We start from the raw sequence: 20,962 nt of genomic DNA, 5'->3' as shown, positions 1-20,962 counted from the left end.
GGCTGAGCCTGAGCTCTTCAAAACCACCAACTTCACCAGCTTCATCCGCCAACTCAACCTCTACGGCTTCCGCAAGGTGGTGCTGGGCGGGCCCGGCGCGCCAGGGCCCGGGCCGGGGCCCGGGGGTGGTGGGCCGGCGGGCGACGGGCCGCTCCACCACTTCCACAGCCCGCACTTCCGCCGCGATCAGCCGCAGCTGCTTGTGCACCTCAAGAGGCTCACCAGCGCCAACAAGGCCAAGCTGGCGGCCGGCCTGGAGGTGCCCTGCCGGCCGCCCAACCGCTTCCAGAGGCTCCTCATCACATCGGCCTCCGCCTCGGCCTCCACCTCCCCGCTGCAGCACCAGGAGCCGCCGCCGCCCGCGGGGCCCAGGCCGGAGCCGCACGGTGAGTCCCATCGGGCCTCCTCGGCCCTCGCCCACTGCGGGGCCCATGAGTTCAGGCCGCAACTGCCACTTCAGAGGGCATTGTCGCACCGCCTCCCTCACCTTTGAGGTATCCGGGATCTGCTCTCCGCTGTACTTCCCCCAGAAACAGGTCGCGTCACCTCCCTCGTCCTCACTACCACCCCCTATCGGCCAGTACCTCCTCTGGAAAGAGTCCGAGGCATGGAGCTAACTAAATGTCCACTAAATGTCCACTTCTATGTCCACTAAGCAGCTAAAGGGACTACTGCTTTAGGCCCTCTTTCTGCTCTTCCTGTACCCGTCTCACAACTCCAGATCTCCATTGCCATTGACCTTCTTAACTCTGTGAGCATGTAGAATAAGTAGCCCTTGGTGGAGGCACGGGGTCTGGAAGAAACACAGAAGGGCCTCCTTTGCCCTAGTGGGAAGCACGACAGTGTTACTGTACAGGCTGAGAATATGACGAAGGTCAAGGCAGGAAGGAACCAGGCTGCAGTCAAGAAAACTTAGGACGTTCATACCAACCAAGGGAAAGTGAACAAGACACCTTGAGTGGAAGTTTGTCCTTGGAGAGACGTGCCATCCTCCACCCACTGGCACAGCTGAGAAATCTTGGAAGGAGGGTTCTGACAATAATCACATTTTAGTCTCCAAGTAGTGTATAGGGCAATAGACGTTGTTTATGTACCTCAAAGGCAAAGACATATATTATTGTTTACCAGCTATTGTTCCTGTGTAGAATGAATTGGCTCAGCAGTTCTGTCATTCTAGCTAATTAGTGCTGATGCTTCTTTTAAGATGTTCTGCTTGGATTACCTGTAAGGCAAAAATGATTTTCTTTACAGCTTTCAAGTTTTAGTTAAAAAGAATATTAGAAAGCTTGCATTTACAGCCTTTGAATTTTTCACTATTGGCTACATACAGCCTTTGAGTATTGAAAAAACTTTGTATGTATAAGTCTGTATTTACAAAAAGAAACTCCCGGTGATAAAAAGTTATTTTATAAACTTGATTACTGGTGCTCTTCCCCCTCTTCTAGGAAGGTGAGAGTGGCAATATACCCTTTCTCTATTTAAAGAGTACATGATATGAAGTCCAAGATAGCAACAGGATATAATAGTGAGAACTCATTCTTTATCTTCACCTAGGAGAGTAATAGAAACATTTTCAGATTATGTTAACATGGCTTTAACATAAAAATGTCTGGGTTACTTTTCCGTTATGGAAATCTTTTAAAATATACGAATAAAAGTAACACTACATTCAGTTTATGATTCTGAATGACGCAGCATTTTGTTCTTTTGGAATTTAGAAGATAAGGGATTAGGTTGTGTCTGTGGAGTTTAGAAGATAAGGGATTACCATTCTACTTGTTGGTATGTGCAGAAGGTATGTCAGGTGTGGATTGCCGACACCACAGGTTTGGTTCACTAGGGAGTTGTGTTCGTAACTTGGGTGGGATGTAAGAATACTGGCCCCATTTTGTTTTGCTTTAATTCCATGTTCTAAGTCCTTGACTTTTGTATTTTTCCTCATGTAATTTGTATTCTGCTTGAATTTCTTCGGTTATATACCTGACTACACTGCTACTTTTTAGTTTCCATTTTGTTTTCTGTGTTCTACTTTAGTTTCTGGTTTGAACACTTCTATATCTTTTATAGTAGAGTCCTATACATTAAATTTCTTTTTGGTTTGTGTTATAATTCTTATTCGTTCCACACTTATTTCTTTTAAGGATATGGTTGAGTGCCCATTTTTGTGCCTATTATTAAGGTTCCTGAATGGAAAGACTGAATGGAATTTCTAAAATTTCTAGAAAGTAGCTTACAATTGGGAAAGTCTGGGTCAATCAATTGAGGTAGAAGGTAAGATGACTGAGTAATCTACACGAGGCTTTTAACACTGAATATTTGATTTAACATTTGATTTAATTTTAGAGTTTGGCCACTTGGTCTCTTACTACGAGTCATATTGAGAACCAAACAAAAGTTTATTTGATTATATTTTCAGCATTTTATGTATAATCTCATATTCTGGATTCTGAACTTGTTTTTACCAATACTAGATTTCTGTTGTGTTAAAAATGACTGAGGGACCGGCTGAGTGGCTCAGTTGGTTAAGAGCTCGCTCAAGGGTGTGAGCTCTGAGCAACAGCGGTTCGAGTCCCAGCCCGAGCTGAGCAGCTGCTGAGCTGCCAACAGGTGGCAGGATAGCTCAGCTAAAGAAAAAAAAAATGACTGAGAAGTCAACATTTCATGGTGAAGAGTAGTGTGTATATTCTGACTTTGGGTTTACTACATCCAGTAGTGTAATGTAAAATTAACCAATGTGCTTTTCCTCTTTTATGCAGGATCAGTGGCTGTAGGACAATTCCACCGGTCATTCCGGCGAGATAGTTTGTCTCCTTACTCCTACATATCAACTTCGTCCCACAACCACAATACTTTTCCTCTGAAAAGTTTAGATCGGACCCCGATTCCTCCTAGAACATGGCAGAACTCCCTTGGAATGCACCCAGGACAAGTGGAAACGTCTCCCACTTTTTCAGATAAAGGGGTTCAATTTCCTGTACTGCAGAGGTTTCCAACTGAAGTAACCTATACCCTGCAGCCCAGCACCACATCTGTACACGTTCAGCAAGGTCCTCAAACAATGGTCAGCTCCTCCCAAAAATATAGTAACTACACACCCTCAGCGCAGTACTCCCAAGCCTACTATCCAACAGGTATGAGAAATTCAAGTTCAGTGGCTTCTCTTAAAGTATTTTATGAGCATTTGTATTTTTAAATGCATTTCTGTATGATTAAGCAAAAATAGGAATATGCACCTAAGAAATGTCAAAGATTTCTCATCAAGGCATTTTTAAGCAATATAGAAAATTTCAATGTGTTCTTAAGGATTGTGAAATTTCTGTTGGTGCATAAAGGTGTATCTTTAAAATGTGTCCTAGTAATGAAATTAGTACTTAGTACATGGGAACCTTGCTGTAACTCTGTCCTTGGTGCAGAATTATTTTTCTTTTTAAAAAAATATTTATGTACATATCACATATTTTATATTTTTTAATTTTATAGGTGAGATTACCTCATAATAAAATTATTTTAGTATCTCAGTAATGAAGTTTAATTAAAGAGCCTACTCTCCATTTTTTAAAACTAAGTTATATTTTTTAAATAAAAACGTAACGATATGGTTTGACAGTAAAGTCCCTGCAATGTTAATCCCAGCCAGCTAAGAACTGGGGACTAGCAGAGAGGAGAGCCTGACAATGACAACTGATTTAGAGCTCAACCAAGGGCATTCAAGACATACTGGTAAATCTCAAGCTGCTAATTGGGAATCCTTATGATAGTGACAATCTGTTTAGCTTTTGGGTGGGTGTCTTTATTTTTTTTTCAGGGGGTGGGGTAGGAATACATTTTTGCAAGATTATAGCCTTACCATTTTATTCAAATGTATATTCTATTTTGCAGAGGCATCATAGCCATGGTGTATGTTTCATCATGTAGTGTGCTTTAAACAGAGTGGTGAAATAGGACAATAGAAACAAGACAAGGGTCAAGGCTTTCAGAAAACACAAGAGAGAGAAGAAAGGGTACATTTCTTTTCCCTATGAATTCAGACTCTAGGAATAGTGGTTTTCTCAGATATGTAGATCTGGAAGTGATCTCTAGAGGTATTTTGTTAGACTATTTCTCTCAGACAGGACGAAATCAAAAGCTAACATAAGTGGAAGGGAATGTAAATTAGATAAGGGAATTAAATAATTTGTTGCCTTTTAAAAGTTGTAAATCTGGTAACTGTTCCATTTGTAACAGAATCACTATTTTCTAGCTGTAATATCCAATTATCTTCTTTTACTATCAGCTCATTGCATTCTACCTAAATATAGTAGTAAAAGGGATTGCTTTATTTTTTGAAAGCACTTAAGTTTAATAATAACAAAAGAATAAAACCAGAGTTTAAATTACACTAGGTTTTATAGATTTTTAGAGCTGTTGCTGTTTTCATGGATGGAGTTGAAAAGAAAAAGGAGAAAGAATTATACGGAGTAAGGAAGATTTAGCACTTTGAATCATTTCGACTATTAGAAATTAAAAAAACTTTTATACCTTTTTATATAGAAAAAGGTTGAGGCCTAGTATTTTTCCAGATTATCAGCTACTTCTTGAAGAACAAAAATATCTGTGTGATCTTTAAAAACAGAAGATGACCAATTTCATGTTATAAGTTATATATCTAATGTATAGCAACAAATAGGATCAGATTTTTATTAATGAGGAATTTAATTCAATATTTTAATAAATAAATTAGACATTGTATCTGAATTATAATTTTGGCTGAATTTCCTGGGTGCATGGAATGTATATGTGTATATATAAAGAGACAGTGTGTGTCTTCCTTACACTTGCTTTATATTCTGTAGCCCATCAACTGGACAGTAACCCTACTTCCGCTCCTTTTACCAATAAATATTTCTCTGTTCTTTCCTAACTCCCCTCCAAGCTCTCCTCCTTAAACTACTGAAGACTCAGAAGCCTCAGGGGAGTTGAAATATGGAAGGACTGCAGCAGGGAGATGTAAAAATGTGCTTGGCCTTCCAATTTGGAATTTTGGAGGCATTTTCCTATGGACATATAAGATATGGTGGTTAGGTTTTATAGTGCTATTAGTCCTACTCTTACAGTGCAGATGGTTATAGTCTGGCTCAGGAGCCAAACTAGCCTGTATGATGTTTCTATGGGGAAATGTATTCCAAGTTCCAAACAATTGTCTTAGAAACTCCTAGTTCTAAATTTTATGAGAACCACTTATATATTATTTACTAGAAAACACTACTAATGAATATTATTCGTTCATTACAGAAATACTATTTGTTAAATTATTATGATTTAGGATATGTTATTTTAAAATATTTTATGTTAACTTGGATGTAAGTTTATAAATTGGAAATTGTCTCCAAGAGTTCAAGGTAAAGGCTAGGAAAGAGACATTTAAAGAACAGGTAAGTACTGCGGATGTTTTGATAGTATACAGTGCATATGAAATAGAATCTTGTGTTATCTGAATTTTTGTTTTGCCTTCTTCAGTAGTGATAATTGAAATGACTATAAAGTTTCTGAGGTTATGAGAATAAGAAACCTCATGCACTCATGATGACTTCTAAGACACAGAGTGGTTCTATGATATAATGTAGGCAAAACTTCTTTGAACATTCTGAAGTACTATATAAATAAAAAGTTGTATTGTTAAATACAAAAGACCTGCTATGGAAAATAAAATGCCATAAAAATACTGTACAAGTACTTAAGTTTTCTGAATTTTAGGTAAAGGAAGCAAAAAGCAGTGAACAATTTAACCAATATTTATTTAGTAAGTACCTGTTTATGGAGAGCATTACAAATGACTTTCCCAAAGTTAAATGGAACGTCATCTCAGAGGCAGGATAATAATCACTCCCAAATTCAGCTCTCCAAGTCCTAATTAAGTAATTGATTTTGGAATAATGGTCATACTTAAATCCTTTCAAAGTGAACTATAAGACTTGAGGTTTGGATCAAATTTTAATAAAAAACAACATCCAACTTCATTGAAACATTAGTTATATTGAAAATAAACTTGGATCTGGTCTTCCAATAGTATAACCAGTACATTTTGAATTTTATAATAGTTTATCATTTATTAATTTTCCTAATAAAGCCAAACATTGAGACTAAAAAATTGCTACCAGACTGACTCATAAAATGATTCATTTGAAAAATTTCTTACATTTTTCATTTCTCTATTGGAGTGTCTGGTTTTTTTCCCTAGCTTGTTTACATTTTTTTCACCCTTATCACTCCTGAAAAGACAACATGTTGTAGATCAGTAGTAGTTGACGCTTGTTAGTCTTGCCCTATCTTGAATTCAGTTTTTGTCCTCTGATGTTATTTTTAGTGTGCTACTATAATTTAACTTCACCTTTTATAAAAAGCTTCATTTTAGACAATCTTATTTTACTCATTCTCAATATATTTGAACATGTATAGGAATATTCATATATTCATATTTATATATATAGAGAGTCCTGTATTGAGGAATTGTTTTCCTTTGACTAATATTATTTGTTTTTTCAAAGTTAAGTTTTAAACTCAAATCAGTGATTAGTAATTTGTAGCTGCTCTTCATCTCATATTTTAGTTAACAAATATTTATATAGCAATCATTATGACCAGGCACTATTCCAAGTACTTTCTACATATTAATTCATTTAACCCTCACAACCTTTTAAGGGAGGAAATATAATTATGCTGTGTAATTATGCTCATTTTATAGACTAGGAAACCAAAGTATGAATAGGTAGAGGCAGGGCTGGAAACAAACCTAGGCAAACTGACTCAAAAGTCCATTCTTTTGGGCACTGTGCCCTGCTGCCTGCCTGCCTCCTGCCTCTCATACAAAGAGAGATGTTTTGTTTTGTTTTATTTTTTGCTTTGCTTTTGAGAGGCTCTTTCCTGGTATATCTCTTCCCCAGAGTTAGTTATTCCCAGATATGGTAGACAGCAGAGATTGGTGGAGGGGCCTTCCCTTCTTTGCTACTGGTGGCAGTGGGACTGCTCAAGCAGAGAGAACATACTTCAACTGCTAGAGTGAGAGTCTGCTTTGTGGCCTCTGAAGAGTGGGGCTCCCTCTAATTCATTTCTGTATCCCCCTACACCTAGCATTGTGCTTGGCTATACTGGGCCCTTAGTAAATAATTTGTTGAATGGAATGAAATAATTCTAGTCTCAGTTTTGCAGTTAATCATCTGACATGACCTTCAGTGGATTATTTCATGTCATTCAGCCTCAATTTCCATTTCTATAAAGTGGCAATAATAGTTTGGCTCAGGGATTAAGTGAATTAATGTATGTGAATAGACTATAAAATTTAAAACACTATACGTATAAAAGATAAAATATTTTAAAAGCTGCCTTTCTTTTTTTTTTTTTTTTTTTTTTTTTAAGATTTTTATTGGGGAATTGGGGGGATGGGAACAGTGCTGGGGAATTGGGGAAAGGGGAACAGACAAGTTGCTGTTGTTTTGTTCTTCAATCTAGTTGTGGAGGACGTTGCTTCACTGGCCCAAGTTGGCACCATCATTGCGCTCTTCTCTGGCGAGGCAGATCAGTCGCCGGCTTCTGGACGGCCGCTCACTGCGGCTGCTGGCCGCTCACGCTGGCTGCTGGCCACACACGGTAGCCCATGGCAATCCACTGTCACAGGGACTGCAGCCCACGCCGTCGCCGGCGACTCATGGCAGCCCAGCTCCAGGTTGAGCTGTTGTTCAGCATCTTAGCTGTGGAGGGCAGTGTCACTGGCCCTCATATGTGGGATCCGAACCGGGGCCCTCTGGCATCCCAAGCCAGTTCTTAACCATCGCGCCACTCGGCCGGCCCCTAAATGACTTTTAAAATTAGTTTATTACCATGCTGTTGTCAACAAATAATAGCACCTAAATATATTTTATTGCACCCACAAAGAAAAGCTTTTGGAATTTTTCTTTCCAAGTTGAGAAAGGGGAGCCCCTTGAATGCTATAGAGGTTTATTTTGGTTGATGGCTGCTCTGTGTTTGAATTTGTTCCAGCTGTGCTACAGTGCTGTTCTCCTCCTACCCACATGGATGCTCTCAGTAATTGTGTCACTCCCACTGCCTCTTCCTATGCACACTGCAACTATTTCCAGGTAAGATCTTGGAACAATGACATATGAAGTCTGATAATTAAGTTCGCGAACTCATCCTAGAAAAAGTGCTACATACCTCATTGCTTAGTATCACTACGGTCACCTTCAAAGTACTCCCCTTGGGAAGCTATGCACTGACGCTAGCACCCAGGCCATCCTACAAAGCAATTTTGGAACTGGTTTTCTGGAATGGCCATCAGAGCTGTCATTGTATTACCCTTGATATCCTGATGTCATAAAAATGTCTTCCTTTCAATATTTCCTTTATCTTCAGGTAAAGAAGTCATTGGGGGCCAGATCAGGTGAGTAGGGAGGGTGTTCCAATACAGTTATTTGTTTACTGGCTAAAAACTCCTTCTCAGACAATGCCATGTGAGCTGGTGCATTGTCATGATGAAAGAGCCATGAATTGTTGAGAAAAGCTCAGGTCGTCTAACTTTTTCATGCAGTCTTTTCATTTTTAGGACTTCCAAATATTGGGTTGTGGGAAAAGTATGACGCATTTTTGCGATGAAAAACATAGAAAAATACGTCATGACTTTTCCGACAACCCAATAGTAAACTTGGTTAACTCTTTGTCCAGTTGGTACAAATTCATAATGAATAACCCCTCTGATATTAAAAGAAATGTTAGCAACATTGTTGCAACAAGTTCACGAACTTAATAGTCAGACCTCGTACTCTGTATATCAGGTACAATATTATTGACCTTCCAGAATTTCAAAGTGTAATTTTATCTTAATGAATAGCTAGAGGTAAGCTGTGGATTATGGCCTTAGTTTTCTCAATTCTAAAAAAAGAGTTTATCTAAATGATGTTTGAGGATTCTTCTTGTCTTGCACTGTCCAATATAGTATGCACAAGCCACATGTGGTTAGTTTAAATTTAAAGAAATTATAATTAAATAAAATTTAAAATGTATTCCTCAGTCACATTAGCCACATTTCAAGTGCTCTCTAGTCTCATATGGCTAGTGGCTACCAAATTATACAGCACAGATAGAAAACATTTCCATCATTGCTGAAAGTTAGTTTGAACAGTGCTATTCCTAGGCTCTTCTATGGTAAAATGAATACCAGATAAACTCTAAAAGGTTATAAGTCACTAAATGACAGACTCTTACAAGATGGCACTTACTTTTTCTTAAGGAGAAAAGAAAAATGATGTCAAAAATTAGAAATTTAAGTGGTGGTCTCTCCTTCAGCCCCCATGTTGTAAACAGTGTACTTCAATTATCTTCTCATTATTATGAAACAATTGCTTTGATTTCAATGTTTTAGACTGCTATTCCTAGGTTAAATAACATGCTTTGTATTTCTATGCTATAATTACTTAAAGGTTGTAATTATGTGCTTGCTTTTGATATTATGCAGCCAAGATATAGCTTTCCGTTCTTAAGAGAATATCTTGTGGCATTCCAGTACACAAAATAACATTCTTTTTTTTTTTTTTTGAGAAAATCTACTTGTGAAGTCAAATTATAATCAGATTGTTGTTTGAAGAGTATAGAATCAGATCAGGAGAACTTAGTTGGACATTTTTAATGGCAGATATCATCAATCATGATAGTCCAGTCTATTTATCTTGACTAGAGGGACATATCTATCACACAAATTAGGTGTTTTTATTTGTGGATCCACACACTGTCTCCAGTGAATCATGCTGGAGATGCTCTGACAGTGTTCATATCTTGATTATGTTTATGTCTTAAATTATTTAAAACATCTTTAAAGACCTTTTATTATTACAAAGACAATACATGTTTATTATAGGAAAATAGAGATAGGTAGACATAAGATTTTAAAATGGAAAGAAAGTGAAAGTATTTTGGGTGCCATTCTAGAATTAATGCAGTTAGTTGGACTGTAGGTAAGTGTGTGCATGAATGGTCAGTATATTGTAATGGTTAAGAGCAAGAGCTCTTGAGTAATGCAACCCTAGGTCTGAAACCTGGCTCTATCAGTTATTTCATTATGACTTTGGGCAAATTACAAAGTTTCTCTGAACTTCAGTTTCATCATTTGGAAATGGAGATTTTCGCATTTCATAGACCTCTTATAAGGATTAAATGAAATAATGTATATATAGCACTTTGCATGTGCTTGGCACATAGTGAGAACTCAATAAATAGTGCTGTTGGCTATAGTAAAAGTAGCTTGATGCTTAAACTATTGAAATATATGTTATTTGGTATTAATGTTCTCTAAATTATTGACACAACCTTTGTAGTGTGTTTGGCAACATCAGCACACTGCACATTTTATTTAATCATAACTTCTGTATTTTATGTTTATAATTTGAGATAATCAACAAACATTTATTGAATGCCTACTCTGTGCAAAGCTCTACATTTAGCAGTACAACTCATTACATGTTTTATTTAATCATTACTTTTCATTATTTTATGTTCATAGGTTGAGATCATTTATTACCAAACATGTCATTGACTGCCTACTCTGTGCAAAGTACTATGTATAAGGGAATACATTTTAAGATATCAATCTAAAAGTGACATCTTTTTTTTTTTTTTTAAATTGGGGAATTGGGGGATGGGACCAGCGCTGGAGAATTGGGGGAAGGGGAACAGACAAGTTGCTGTCCCTTTGTTCTTCAGTCTAGTTGTGGAGGACGTTGCTTCACTGGCCCAAGTTGGCACCATCATTGCGCTCTTCCCGGGCGAGGCAGATCAGTCGCCGGCTTCTGGACGGCCGCTCACTGCGGCTGCTGGCCGCTCACGCTGGCTGCTGGCTACACACGGTAGCCCATGGCAACCCACTGCAACAGGGGCTGCAGCCTACGCCGTCGCCGGTGACTCACGGCAGCCCAGCTCCAGGTTGAGCTGTTGTTCAGCATCTTAGCTGTAGAGGGCAGTGTCACTGGCCCTCATATGTGGGATCCGAACCGGGGCCCTCTGGCATCCCAAGCCAGCTCTTAACCAATGCGCCACCCGGCCGGCCCAAGTGACATCTATTTTTAATTAAATTTTTTATTATTAAAAACAAACAATCTCACAAACCAGTGGACATTTGATATTCCATCTGTTTTTTCTGAGATCATTTGGAACAGAATATCAGTACCTCCCCCTGAATCTATAGAAGCATTGGTGGACTTGTGAGCATCCTGTGTTTGAAATTTCCTTACTACATTCCTAAAACAATATATGATAGATACAATTGATGTTTTTGTCTGTCATCCTTTATGGAAGAATTTGGTATACAGACATTTTATCAGCAAATAGGTATTTGGGTACGAAGCTTTTGATTTTGTTTTTTAACTCTGAGAATTATTGGTCCATTCCAGTATTAAACTTAGCATAGTGGTTGACATATAAAAGTTGCTAAGTAAATATTAACAATAGAATTGAAGCTACCACTGCTGAAAAGTTGATTCGTGTCCAAGTTTTCTTAGTAAGCTTTAGTTTAAGTTTAATCTATTTCTGTTTAGCATTCATCAGCCTAAATGTTGTTGCTTTCCTCCTTAATCTCATATTTAATTTTCTATCCAAACAGTCCTATTTTCTCTTTTCCCAGAATCCTCCAATGCAGTCCGCCTATCCAGTTGATTTTCTGCCTTCTAATTGGCCTTGCAGTACTACTGATGAAAATAAAAAGACAGAAGTAAACCTAGAGGCTGTTTTTCAGATAGTAGATGAATTGCATTCCTCCCCTAAATTGGAGATGGTAAAGGTGGAGCCTGTTGAGAATCAGTGCCCAACATCTCAGTCTAACAGAGGCCAACCTATCCTAGCTAATTCAAGCAACAGCAATCTATCTTCCACAAGTCAGGCTAGCCAGCTGGAGCCACTTACTCCTGTAGGCTCTGATATTACATCTTTTGTGGTCGGAACAGAACAAGCAATTACCTGCCCTCTACCACAGTCACCTGAGTACATCTATACCATCCACACAGCTCAGCCTGTTGAAAATACTACAATGCAGGAATCTGCAGCCATTCAACAAGCTCATGTGAAACTGAAGGAGCAGCTAAGTCATAATTCATCTCCATCTTCAATAGTCTTTGTGCAGGAAGGGCTACCATTCAGCACACACCAGGTAAGGGGAAAAGAAAAAATCCCAGTAAAGCTTAAAGTACCTAATTCTTGCTAAAGACTGTTCTAGTGAGGAGTTTGTTCAGATTTTATTTGGGTTTAATACCAGTTCATTATGCTTTCCAGAAGCATCATGTCCTAGTGGTTCTGCACAAAAGATTCAGAAAGAATTCACCTTAATCCCCAGCCATCCTCTCACTATGCTATTTGGTCTGAAGTCAACCTCTAGAGAGGCATTCTGATTGAGCATTGTGGTATAAGATTTATTTTCATGTTAAAAGCATGCCTTCAGGTTTGCTTCCTGTTTCCTATCTTAATTTGGATTGGACGAGGTATGCTTGACTGATTAAATTCTACTACTCTGAAGGGATGATTTATCTGACAGATAATATCAGAACTTCCTAATCATTTGTAGCATGGAAGTAAGGAGATGATTGGAGGTATTTTCATACTTTCTTACATCATTATTGAATTCTAATTTGACTTGTGAGTATACTGTGTTTGAATTTCCTTACTAATATCTACATTGTTAAAACAGAACTCTTACTAGTTTGAGACACATATTCTGAAGGTAGAGGCTAATTCCTTTATTGTTGCTAGTTTTTGAAAATGAATAAATTTTGATTCTAAATAAAAGTACATACAATTAAAATCGCTTTTTAAATTTAATTTAATAAGTATTTTTTTCCTACTTTTAATTTTTTTTCTTGATCTTAGCCTTTTTTTTTCATTTTGGATTTTCTATTTAATGGGACTTTGGGCCTCATTGTTAGAGAGGCCCAAGATAACTTTTAGGCAGTTTTTTTTTTTAAAGCTGAGTCATCCTGCCACCTGTTGGCAGCTTAGCAGCAGCGCAGCTCAGGCAAGTTATCGGACCGGCGTCCCTATTGCTCAGAGCTTGTACTCTTAAGCGAGCTCTTAACCAACTGAGCCACTCAGCCGGCCCTAGGCAGTCTTTTTTAATACATTCTTTTTTAGCTCTAATTTTAAATCCAAATGTATTAAGGTTTCTGTCAACTCATTTTCCTTTTTGAGCCCAAATGTTGAAACCCAGTATATTATGTGTTAAAATAATATAAATTCAGTAGACCAAAGACAGCCCATTATGTTTCAAATATACCTATGCAAACAACATAAATTTGTCTCTGTTCCTTCATAGTCGCATCTAAAATATTAGATTTCATGCCTTAAAATTGCATTCACATTCTTACTTTTTCTTTAAAATATATATTTAAACATCACAGCTTTTGAAAGCTACGATTTTAACTTATAGCTTTATTTCATTAGTTTTAGTTTTATTTTAAAATAAATTCATAAAGAAATAGAGTCACCTTGTCAAAGGGATTTGACAATCCAAAGAAAGCTTAGGAACTCCCAAGAAAGAAACATATCTCATAAGCAAGGCATATCTAGATTTTGAGGGCCACTTTAAGACAAAGAATACAAAATTGGTAAAGTGTCCACAGCCCCACTGACATCATCCAACAGGATTATGTTTATGGGCATTTCAATATGACCAACAGGAGGGGAAATCTGATGGAAGGGATTCTAGAGTGGAAAAAGATAGTGATCTTAGTCAATTATAGATTTTTGTGTGTGAATTTTACCAAAAAAATCAACAGGCTTCATGGTAAATCTTCCGGTGAGCAAAAGTAAATGTTTTAGCTCTACATGCATTTCAAAAGTTTGTGTATTATGGGGAAATATACATCTTACTACCAAATATTCAAATTAGATCAACACAATCAAAGGTAGTATCATTCATAAGGATCTTTACAAGCATGTTTGTTGGATCATGTTTCTATAGTAGAACTCCTCTGATAAAATAACTTTTCATAAATATTTGGAGAAAATTCAGAATAATGAGTGGGTTTAATATTTTAGGTGGATGCCAGTATAAAATGCCAGACCGATCCTCCTGAGAATATCTTGCCTTCAGAACAGATGGGATTCCTTATTTCAGAAATGGGGCCTGAGAGCAAGCCTAATAAAGACACAGGTTTATCCACTCCAGCCAGATACAGAGAGCGGAGAAGCAGCTCACAGCAAGCAAAGTCCCCTGGTAAGGATTAGCGTGCTCTAGAATGTTAGAAGTAGAAACATGGTGTAGAATTTATATATGAATGACAGTTTTTCTGGGTCTTCATTTATTATTATTTGTATTATACTTATCACATTGCTGTTTACATAACTAATTTTAACTCTTTCTTCTTAATTATCCTTGTAAAGTATGTAAAAGTTTTTTTCCTTAATATTCCATGTAAGAATTTGAGCTTTTGAAAAGGTAGAACATAGTAAGTAAAACCAAAGGAATTTGGGTTAAATTGGAGAAGGTAAAGATGAAGAGTGATTTAATAACTGCTTCAGATGCCAAAGACTTTGTATTTATAGATGTACTTGTTCTCTTATTAACAGACTATAGGAAAAGAGGAAATGCACTTTAATTGTAGCAGGAAAAATTAGATGGACATTAAAGACATTATCCTGAGCACATTATAAAGATACTGTAAAGTATAACTCTGTGTCAGTAGGATTGTTTCTCTTGTGGTTTGTAGGAGCCCAGAATTAGTGATTGTTTTAGGCACATACAGTTGGTTTACTCTAGGGAAAATTGGGAAAAATCATTTTTTAAACAAAATAGTGGCATCTAATAAAATGTGTTTCTTATGTGGTCAAAAAAACATGTCATCAGAGCCTACAGTGGGCAACTTTAATATTCTCAAATTATATGCATGGCAGAGGGATGCAATTCAAGTAGATTTAGTCAATCAGATCAAGTAGTCATTTTAACCTATAAAAATTTGAAAAATGTTGAGAACTTCTGTGAGAATTTCTCCAAAAAGTACACTAATAGTGAAGTGATATGTTCAAGATGTTGTTCAGACTCATTGGGTTCTTTCTGCAAAACACCTTTTAGACTAAAAACTATTATTCATGAACTATCATTCATTAAACTTAGCTTGCATAGTCACTTTTAGTTGAGTATATGATCCAATCCATGATCAAAAATTAAGATTTCTCACCACTAAAGGTTTTTAAAATAATGGCATAGACTTTGAAGGCAATTTAGAAAAGGACAGGAAGTAATATTTACTGCATACCTATTTTTATGCTATACAACAAACTCGATGAAAGTGGTATTGTTATTGTTTTAAAAGATCAGGAAACTTAGGCTTGTGGAGGGTAAGTAAGTTGTTCAAAGTCATACATTTATTAATGCAGCTAATATTGTACTGGGTTTATTTCTGGTCTCTTTATCCTAGTCCATTGAATCCAACAATATTTAAAAATGGTAATACACCATAACCAAGTATAGTTTGTCTCAGGAATGAAAGGCTTTATCGATTTTTAAAAATTTAACAGTGTTATATACCATATTAACAGAATAAAGGGGAAAATGATTTCAGTAGATGCAGGGAAAGCACTTGACAAAATTCAGCACTCATAATAAAAACTTTCAATAAAGTAGGGATAGTAGAAAATTCCTCAAATTGATAAAGAGCATCTATAAAATATGTATAGTGAAGATCGTAATAAACACTGAAAGACTGAACTGTTTACCCTTGAGATTGGGAATAAGGCAAGGATGCCCACTTTTATTACTTTATTCAGTATTGTACGGGTGGACCTAGCCATTGCAATAGTCAAGAAAAAGAAATAAAAGGCATAAAATTGGAAAGGAAGAAGTAAAACTGTATTTCATATGATATGATTATTTATGTAAAAAAAGTCTAGGGAATCTATAAAACGACTACTAGAACAAATAAATGAATTTAGCAAGGTTGCAGAACATAGGTTAATATACAAAAGCAATTGTATTTTTATAAACTAGCAGCACATCATTGGAAAATGAAATTTAAAAAAACCAAGCATTTACAGTAGGACCAAAATCATAAGATACCTAGAAATAAATTGAACAAAGATGCCTAAGACCTCTACACTAAAAACTACAAATTTTGCTAAAAGAAATTAAGGAATTTCTTAATTTCCATAAATAAATGGAAAGATATGCATGTTCATGGATAAGAAGACCCAATATTGTTAAAGTGATGGTTCTCCCCAAATTGATATATAAATTCAATGCAATACCAATAAAAATTCCAGTAGGCTTCCCTCCCCGCCCCCACCACCACCACCAGGACCCATCAGCTCCAAGTCTAGTAGTTGTTTCAATCTAGTTGTGGAGGACGCAGCTCACAGTGACCCATGTGGGGATCAAACCAGAAACCTTGGTGTTATGAGCACTGCATTCTAACCAACTGAGCTAACCTGCCACCCCAGTAGACCTTTTTTTTAATGACAAACTGATTCTAAAATTTAAAGGGAAATGCAAAGGACGTAGAGTAACCAAAGTAATTTTTAAAAACAAAACGTTGAAGGGCACCTCACATGATTTCAAGACTTACCATAAAGCTACAGTAATCAAAATAGTTTGATATTGGTGAAAAGGTAGACATATAGATGAGTGAAACAAAATAGAGAGTACAGAAATAGACCCACAATGTGGTCAATTGGTTTTCAACAAATGTGCTAAGGCAATATAATGGAGAAAAGAAAGTCTTTCTAACAGAAGCTATCATTGACCCATTCCTCACACCATAAAAATTAACTCAAAATGAATTACAGACCTAAATATAAAACCTAAAAATTATAAAATTTTCTAGCAGAAAACTATATGGTCAATGTGGTCAATTGGTTTTCAACAAATGTGCTAAACCTAAAACTATAAAATTTCTTGAAAAAAATAAGAGAAAAACTGCTACTTTAGGGTGGGCAAAGATTTCTTAGAACACAAAATGCATGATTAATAAAGAAAAATTGATAAATTGGATTTCATCAAAATTTAAGTTTTGTTCTTTGAAAGACACCATACAGAAAATGAAAAAGCAACCCAAAGGCTAGGAGAAAACATTGATAACACATATCAAAATGAAGGACATATCTAGAATGTAAAAAGAACTCTTATAATGAAATTCAAAAATGGGAAGATATGAACAGACATTTCACAAAAGAAGACAGAAAAATGGCCAATAAGCACTTGGAAAGATGTTTAACATGTTTACTCATCATGGAAGTCAGATTAAAACTACAATTTGATATCATTATACCCTTATTAGAATGGCTAAACATTTTTTAAGATTTTTATTACAGATATAGCTAATATACAATATTATATTAGTTTCAGGTATACACCATAGTATGGTATGTATGTATGTCATTTACATACCCAAAGAAGTAAGTGATCACCATGATAAGTCCAGCAGCCATCTGACACTGTACAATGCTATCACAATATTATTGACTACTATATTCCCTATGCTGTATATTACAATTACATCTGCATGACTTATTGTTTTATACCTGGAAATTTGGACCTCTTATTTGCCTTTTACCTATTTCCCCTTTTTTAATTTTTCAATTATAGTTGACATTCAATATTATTTTATATTAATTTCAGGTGTACAGTATAGTGGTTAGAGATTTATATAATTTAAGAAGTGATCCCCCTGACTAGTTTAATGCCCACCTGGCACAGTTATTACCATATTATTGACTATATTCCCTATGCTTTACTTTACATCCCCATGACTATTTTGTAACTACCAATTTGTACTTCTTACTCCCTTCACCTTTTGCAGCCTGCTCCCCCAAATCCCTCCCATCTACCACTCTGGTAAATCTAGTATTCATCTAACACTGCACATAGTTATTACAATATTATTGACTATATTCTTTATGCTATACCCTACAACCCCATGACTACTTTGTAACAACCAATTTGTACTTCTTAATCCCTTCCCGCTCCCCCAACCCCTCTCATCTGGCAACCATCAGAATGTTCTCTGTACCTATGAGTTTGTGTATTTTGTTCTTTAGATTTCACATATAAGTGAAATCACGCTGCTAGATTTCACATATAAGTGAAATCACGCTACATCTGTCTTTCCCTGTCTGACATGCTCCACTCAGCACAATACCCCCCAGGTCCATCCACACCGTTGCAAATGACAAGAACTCATTCCCTTCCCTGGCCAATCAATATTCCATTGTATATATGTATCACCTCCTCTTTATCCATTCATCCATCGACGGACACCTAGGCTGCCTCTACATCTTGGCCATTGTAAACAATGCTGCAATAAACATATGGATGCACATGTCCAGATGGTAGTCCAGGTTGATTGTTCTATAATTTAGTTGTATTTTTAATGTGTTCATGGGAGGAGGCAAGCACAGCGTTTATCTACTACACCATCTTGGATCTCATATTAATAGAATGACTACAATTTTTAAAAAGGAAAAAAAAACATGATCATACCAACTGTTGATGAGGCACCCGGAACTCTCATACACTGCTCATGGGAATTAAAAATAAGATAACCACTTTTGGAAACAGTTTGACAATTGGCTGTTCCTTAAAAATTAAGTTAAACATATACCCACCACCCAATCCAGCCATATCCACAGAAAGACCTATACACAAATGTACAAAGCAGGTTTTTTTTGTAATAGCTCAACAACCCTAAAAGCAACTACAGGGCCGGCCGAGTGGCGCAATGGTTAAGAACTGGCTTGGGACACCAGAGGTCCCCGGTTTGGATCCCACATATGAGGGCCAGTGACACTGCCCTCTACAGCTAAGATGCTGAACAACAGCTCAACTTGGAGCTGGGCTGCCGTGNGAGGGCAGTGTCACTGGCCCTCATATGTGGGATCCGAACCGGGGCCCTCTGGCATCCCAAGCGAGTTCTTAACCATCGCACCACTCGGCCGGCCCTAAAAGCTGCCTTTCAAATGAGCCTAGATATTAACACTTTTAAAAGCTAAATCAAGTAATTTGTAAGAATATATATTTCCCCCCAAGGTACATATGATTTTTTAATTTTTTATTGACAAAGTGTATCGTATCATTTAAAAAATTTTCTGAATTGACTATTGGACAAAAAGAGTTGCTTATTATTGTTTCAAAGTACATTTAAATTCTAAAGAGTTGATCTTTAAGCTTCTAATCCTACATAATATACTTAAAAAAATATAGAATCTGGAATTATAAGAACTTTCCAATGCTATTATTCTTGTGCTCAGGTAGCCTGTATTGTCAGTTTCCCTGAAAAGGCCTGATTTTGTTCTTATGGGAAAAAGGACTTGGCATAGATACACCAGGAAGTTCTTCTTAGTTGCCAGAAGAATCTAAGCAAAGCACAGTTATATTTGCCTTTCTTTTTATTGAGGTAAAATATATATAACAGAAAAGTTATCATTTTTAAGTGTACAGTCTTGTGGCATTAAATACATTCACATTGTTGTACTAGCACCCCCACCATCCATCTCCAGACCTTTTCCATCTTCCCCAACTAAACTCCATACCCATTAAACACTAACTCACGTTCCCCTCTCCCCCCAGCTCCTGGCAACCACCATTGTACTTTCTTTCTTAAAGAATTTGACAACTATAGGAACCTCGTGTAATGAGGACACTACAATATTTGTCCTGTTATGATTGCTTATTTCACTTAGCATAGTATCTTCAAAGTTCATTGATGTAGCATATGTCAAAATTTCCTTCCTTTTTAATGCTGAATGATTTTCCATTGTATGTATGCACTACATCTTATCCATTTATCTGTTGATAGACACTGTGTTGCTTCTACCTTTTGTCTGTTGTGAATAATGCTGCTGCATGGGTGCACAAATATCTGTTCTGCTTTCACCTCTTTTGCGTCTATGCCCAAGATGACCTTTTCTTACCTTATCATCAGTGAGGAGATGTTGGGGTTATAGTTGCTATAGTAACTTATCTTGAAATTAATTTACTATTAGGATGTTTTTCCTTTTGAGCATTTATATCAGGCAATTTTCCTACTGTTGACACTGTACTATTTTGGAGTAGATTTAAGTTCAAAACAATTATATATTTGAGTTACCTCTAAAGGATAAAGTGTATAAACTTGTTTTTCTAACCTATAATGGGAGAGAAAATTTTTACCTTTAGATAATTTTCAGTAATATTGCTTCTTTTATTATTAGAATTGCTTTTAAAATATAATGAACTCATGTTTATATCTGAAATAGACTCTTGTCCATTGTTTTCAGTTTCCCATTCTACATGCAATTTAATGCCTTAAGTGAATACTGCCTTCAGGAAGACACTGGAAGATCTTTATGCAGAAGAATGTGTTTTAGGACATAGTGATAAACTCAGTTTTATAAATGTTAGTGCTTCACAATGCTTTAATAATACACACTAGGTTAATTTGTCATGTATTAAGCACACAGTTGCATTTCTATAGCTATGTTTTCATATTTAATAAACCTACTAATCTGTTTGTTGACTATACAAAGTAGGACTGCACTGGTAAGGAAATGGCCATTGAGGAATCTTTTTGGGTTATCTATTCAAGTCCTTTTCATGCAGTTACCTTTCTACTTTCTATTGGGTTGTCGGAAAAGTCATGATGCATTTTTGCAACAAAAAACATAGAAAAAGTATGTCATGAATTTTCCGACAACCCAATATTTGTTACTGGACACATCAAAGGATATTCACTATTTTGCCGTTTCCTTAGATACCAAATCAGCTATCAACTATATATTAATATATTCTGTTGCATATTCTATTTTATTTCTCCAAGAATTTTATTTTTAAGTATATTTAAACAACTATTCAAAATGTGTAAACCAGTGGGATCAAACAGCAATTCTGTAAATTAAAGCTAATAATGTCTTTCCTTGATTTTATTTTTTTAATTTATTTTTTTTATTGGGGAGTTGGGGGAAGGGGAACAGACAAGTTGCTGTCCTT

The 20,962-nt window shown here is 36.4% G+C and overlaps 1 protein-coding gene across 1 annotated transcript in view; it reads left to right on the top strand.

The window, feature by feature from the left end:
- The window catches only part of HSF5 (heat shock transcription factor 5), a 40,696-nt gene that overhangs the window by 1,770 nt on the left and 17,964 nt on the right, over window positions 1–20,962 (top strand). The window contains exons 2-6 of the mRNA XM_019636604.1: window positions 8–386; window positions 2,757–3,131; window positions 8,014–8,111; window positions 11,642–12,163; window positions 14,044–14,221. Coding sequence (XP_019492149.1) covers window positions 8–386; window positions 2,757–3,131; window positions 8,014–8,111; window positions 11,642–12,163; window positions 14,044–14,221 — 1,552 coding nt within the window. The remainder of the gene's footprint in view (window positions 1–7; window positions 387–2,756; window positions 3,132–8,013; window positions 8,112–11,641; window positions 12,164–14,043; window positions 14,222–20,962) is intronic.

The sequence above is a fragment of the Hipposideros armiger genome, unplaced genomic scaffold, assembly GCF_001890085.2.
Source record: "Hipposideros armiger isolate ML-2016 unplaced genomic scaffold, ASM189008v1 scaffold_29, whole genome shotgun sequence".
NCBI lineage: Eukaryota > Metazoa > Chordata > Mammalia > Chiroptera > Hipposideridae > Hipposideros > Hipposideros armiger.
Note: the sequence above shows the minus strand (reverse complement) of the source record. Positions and strands in the feature narration are given on the sequence as shown.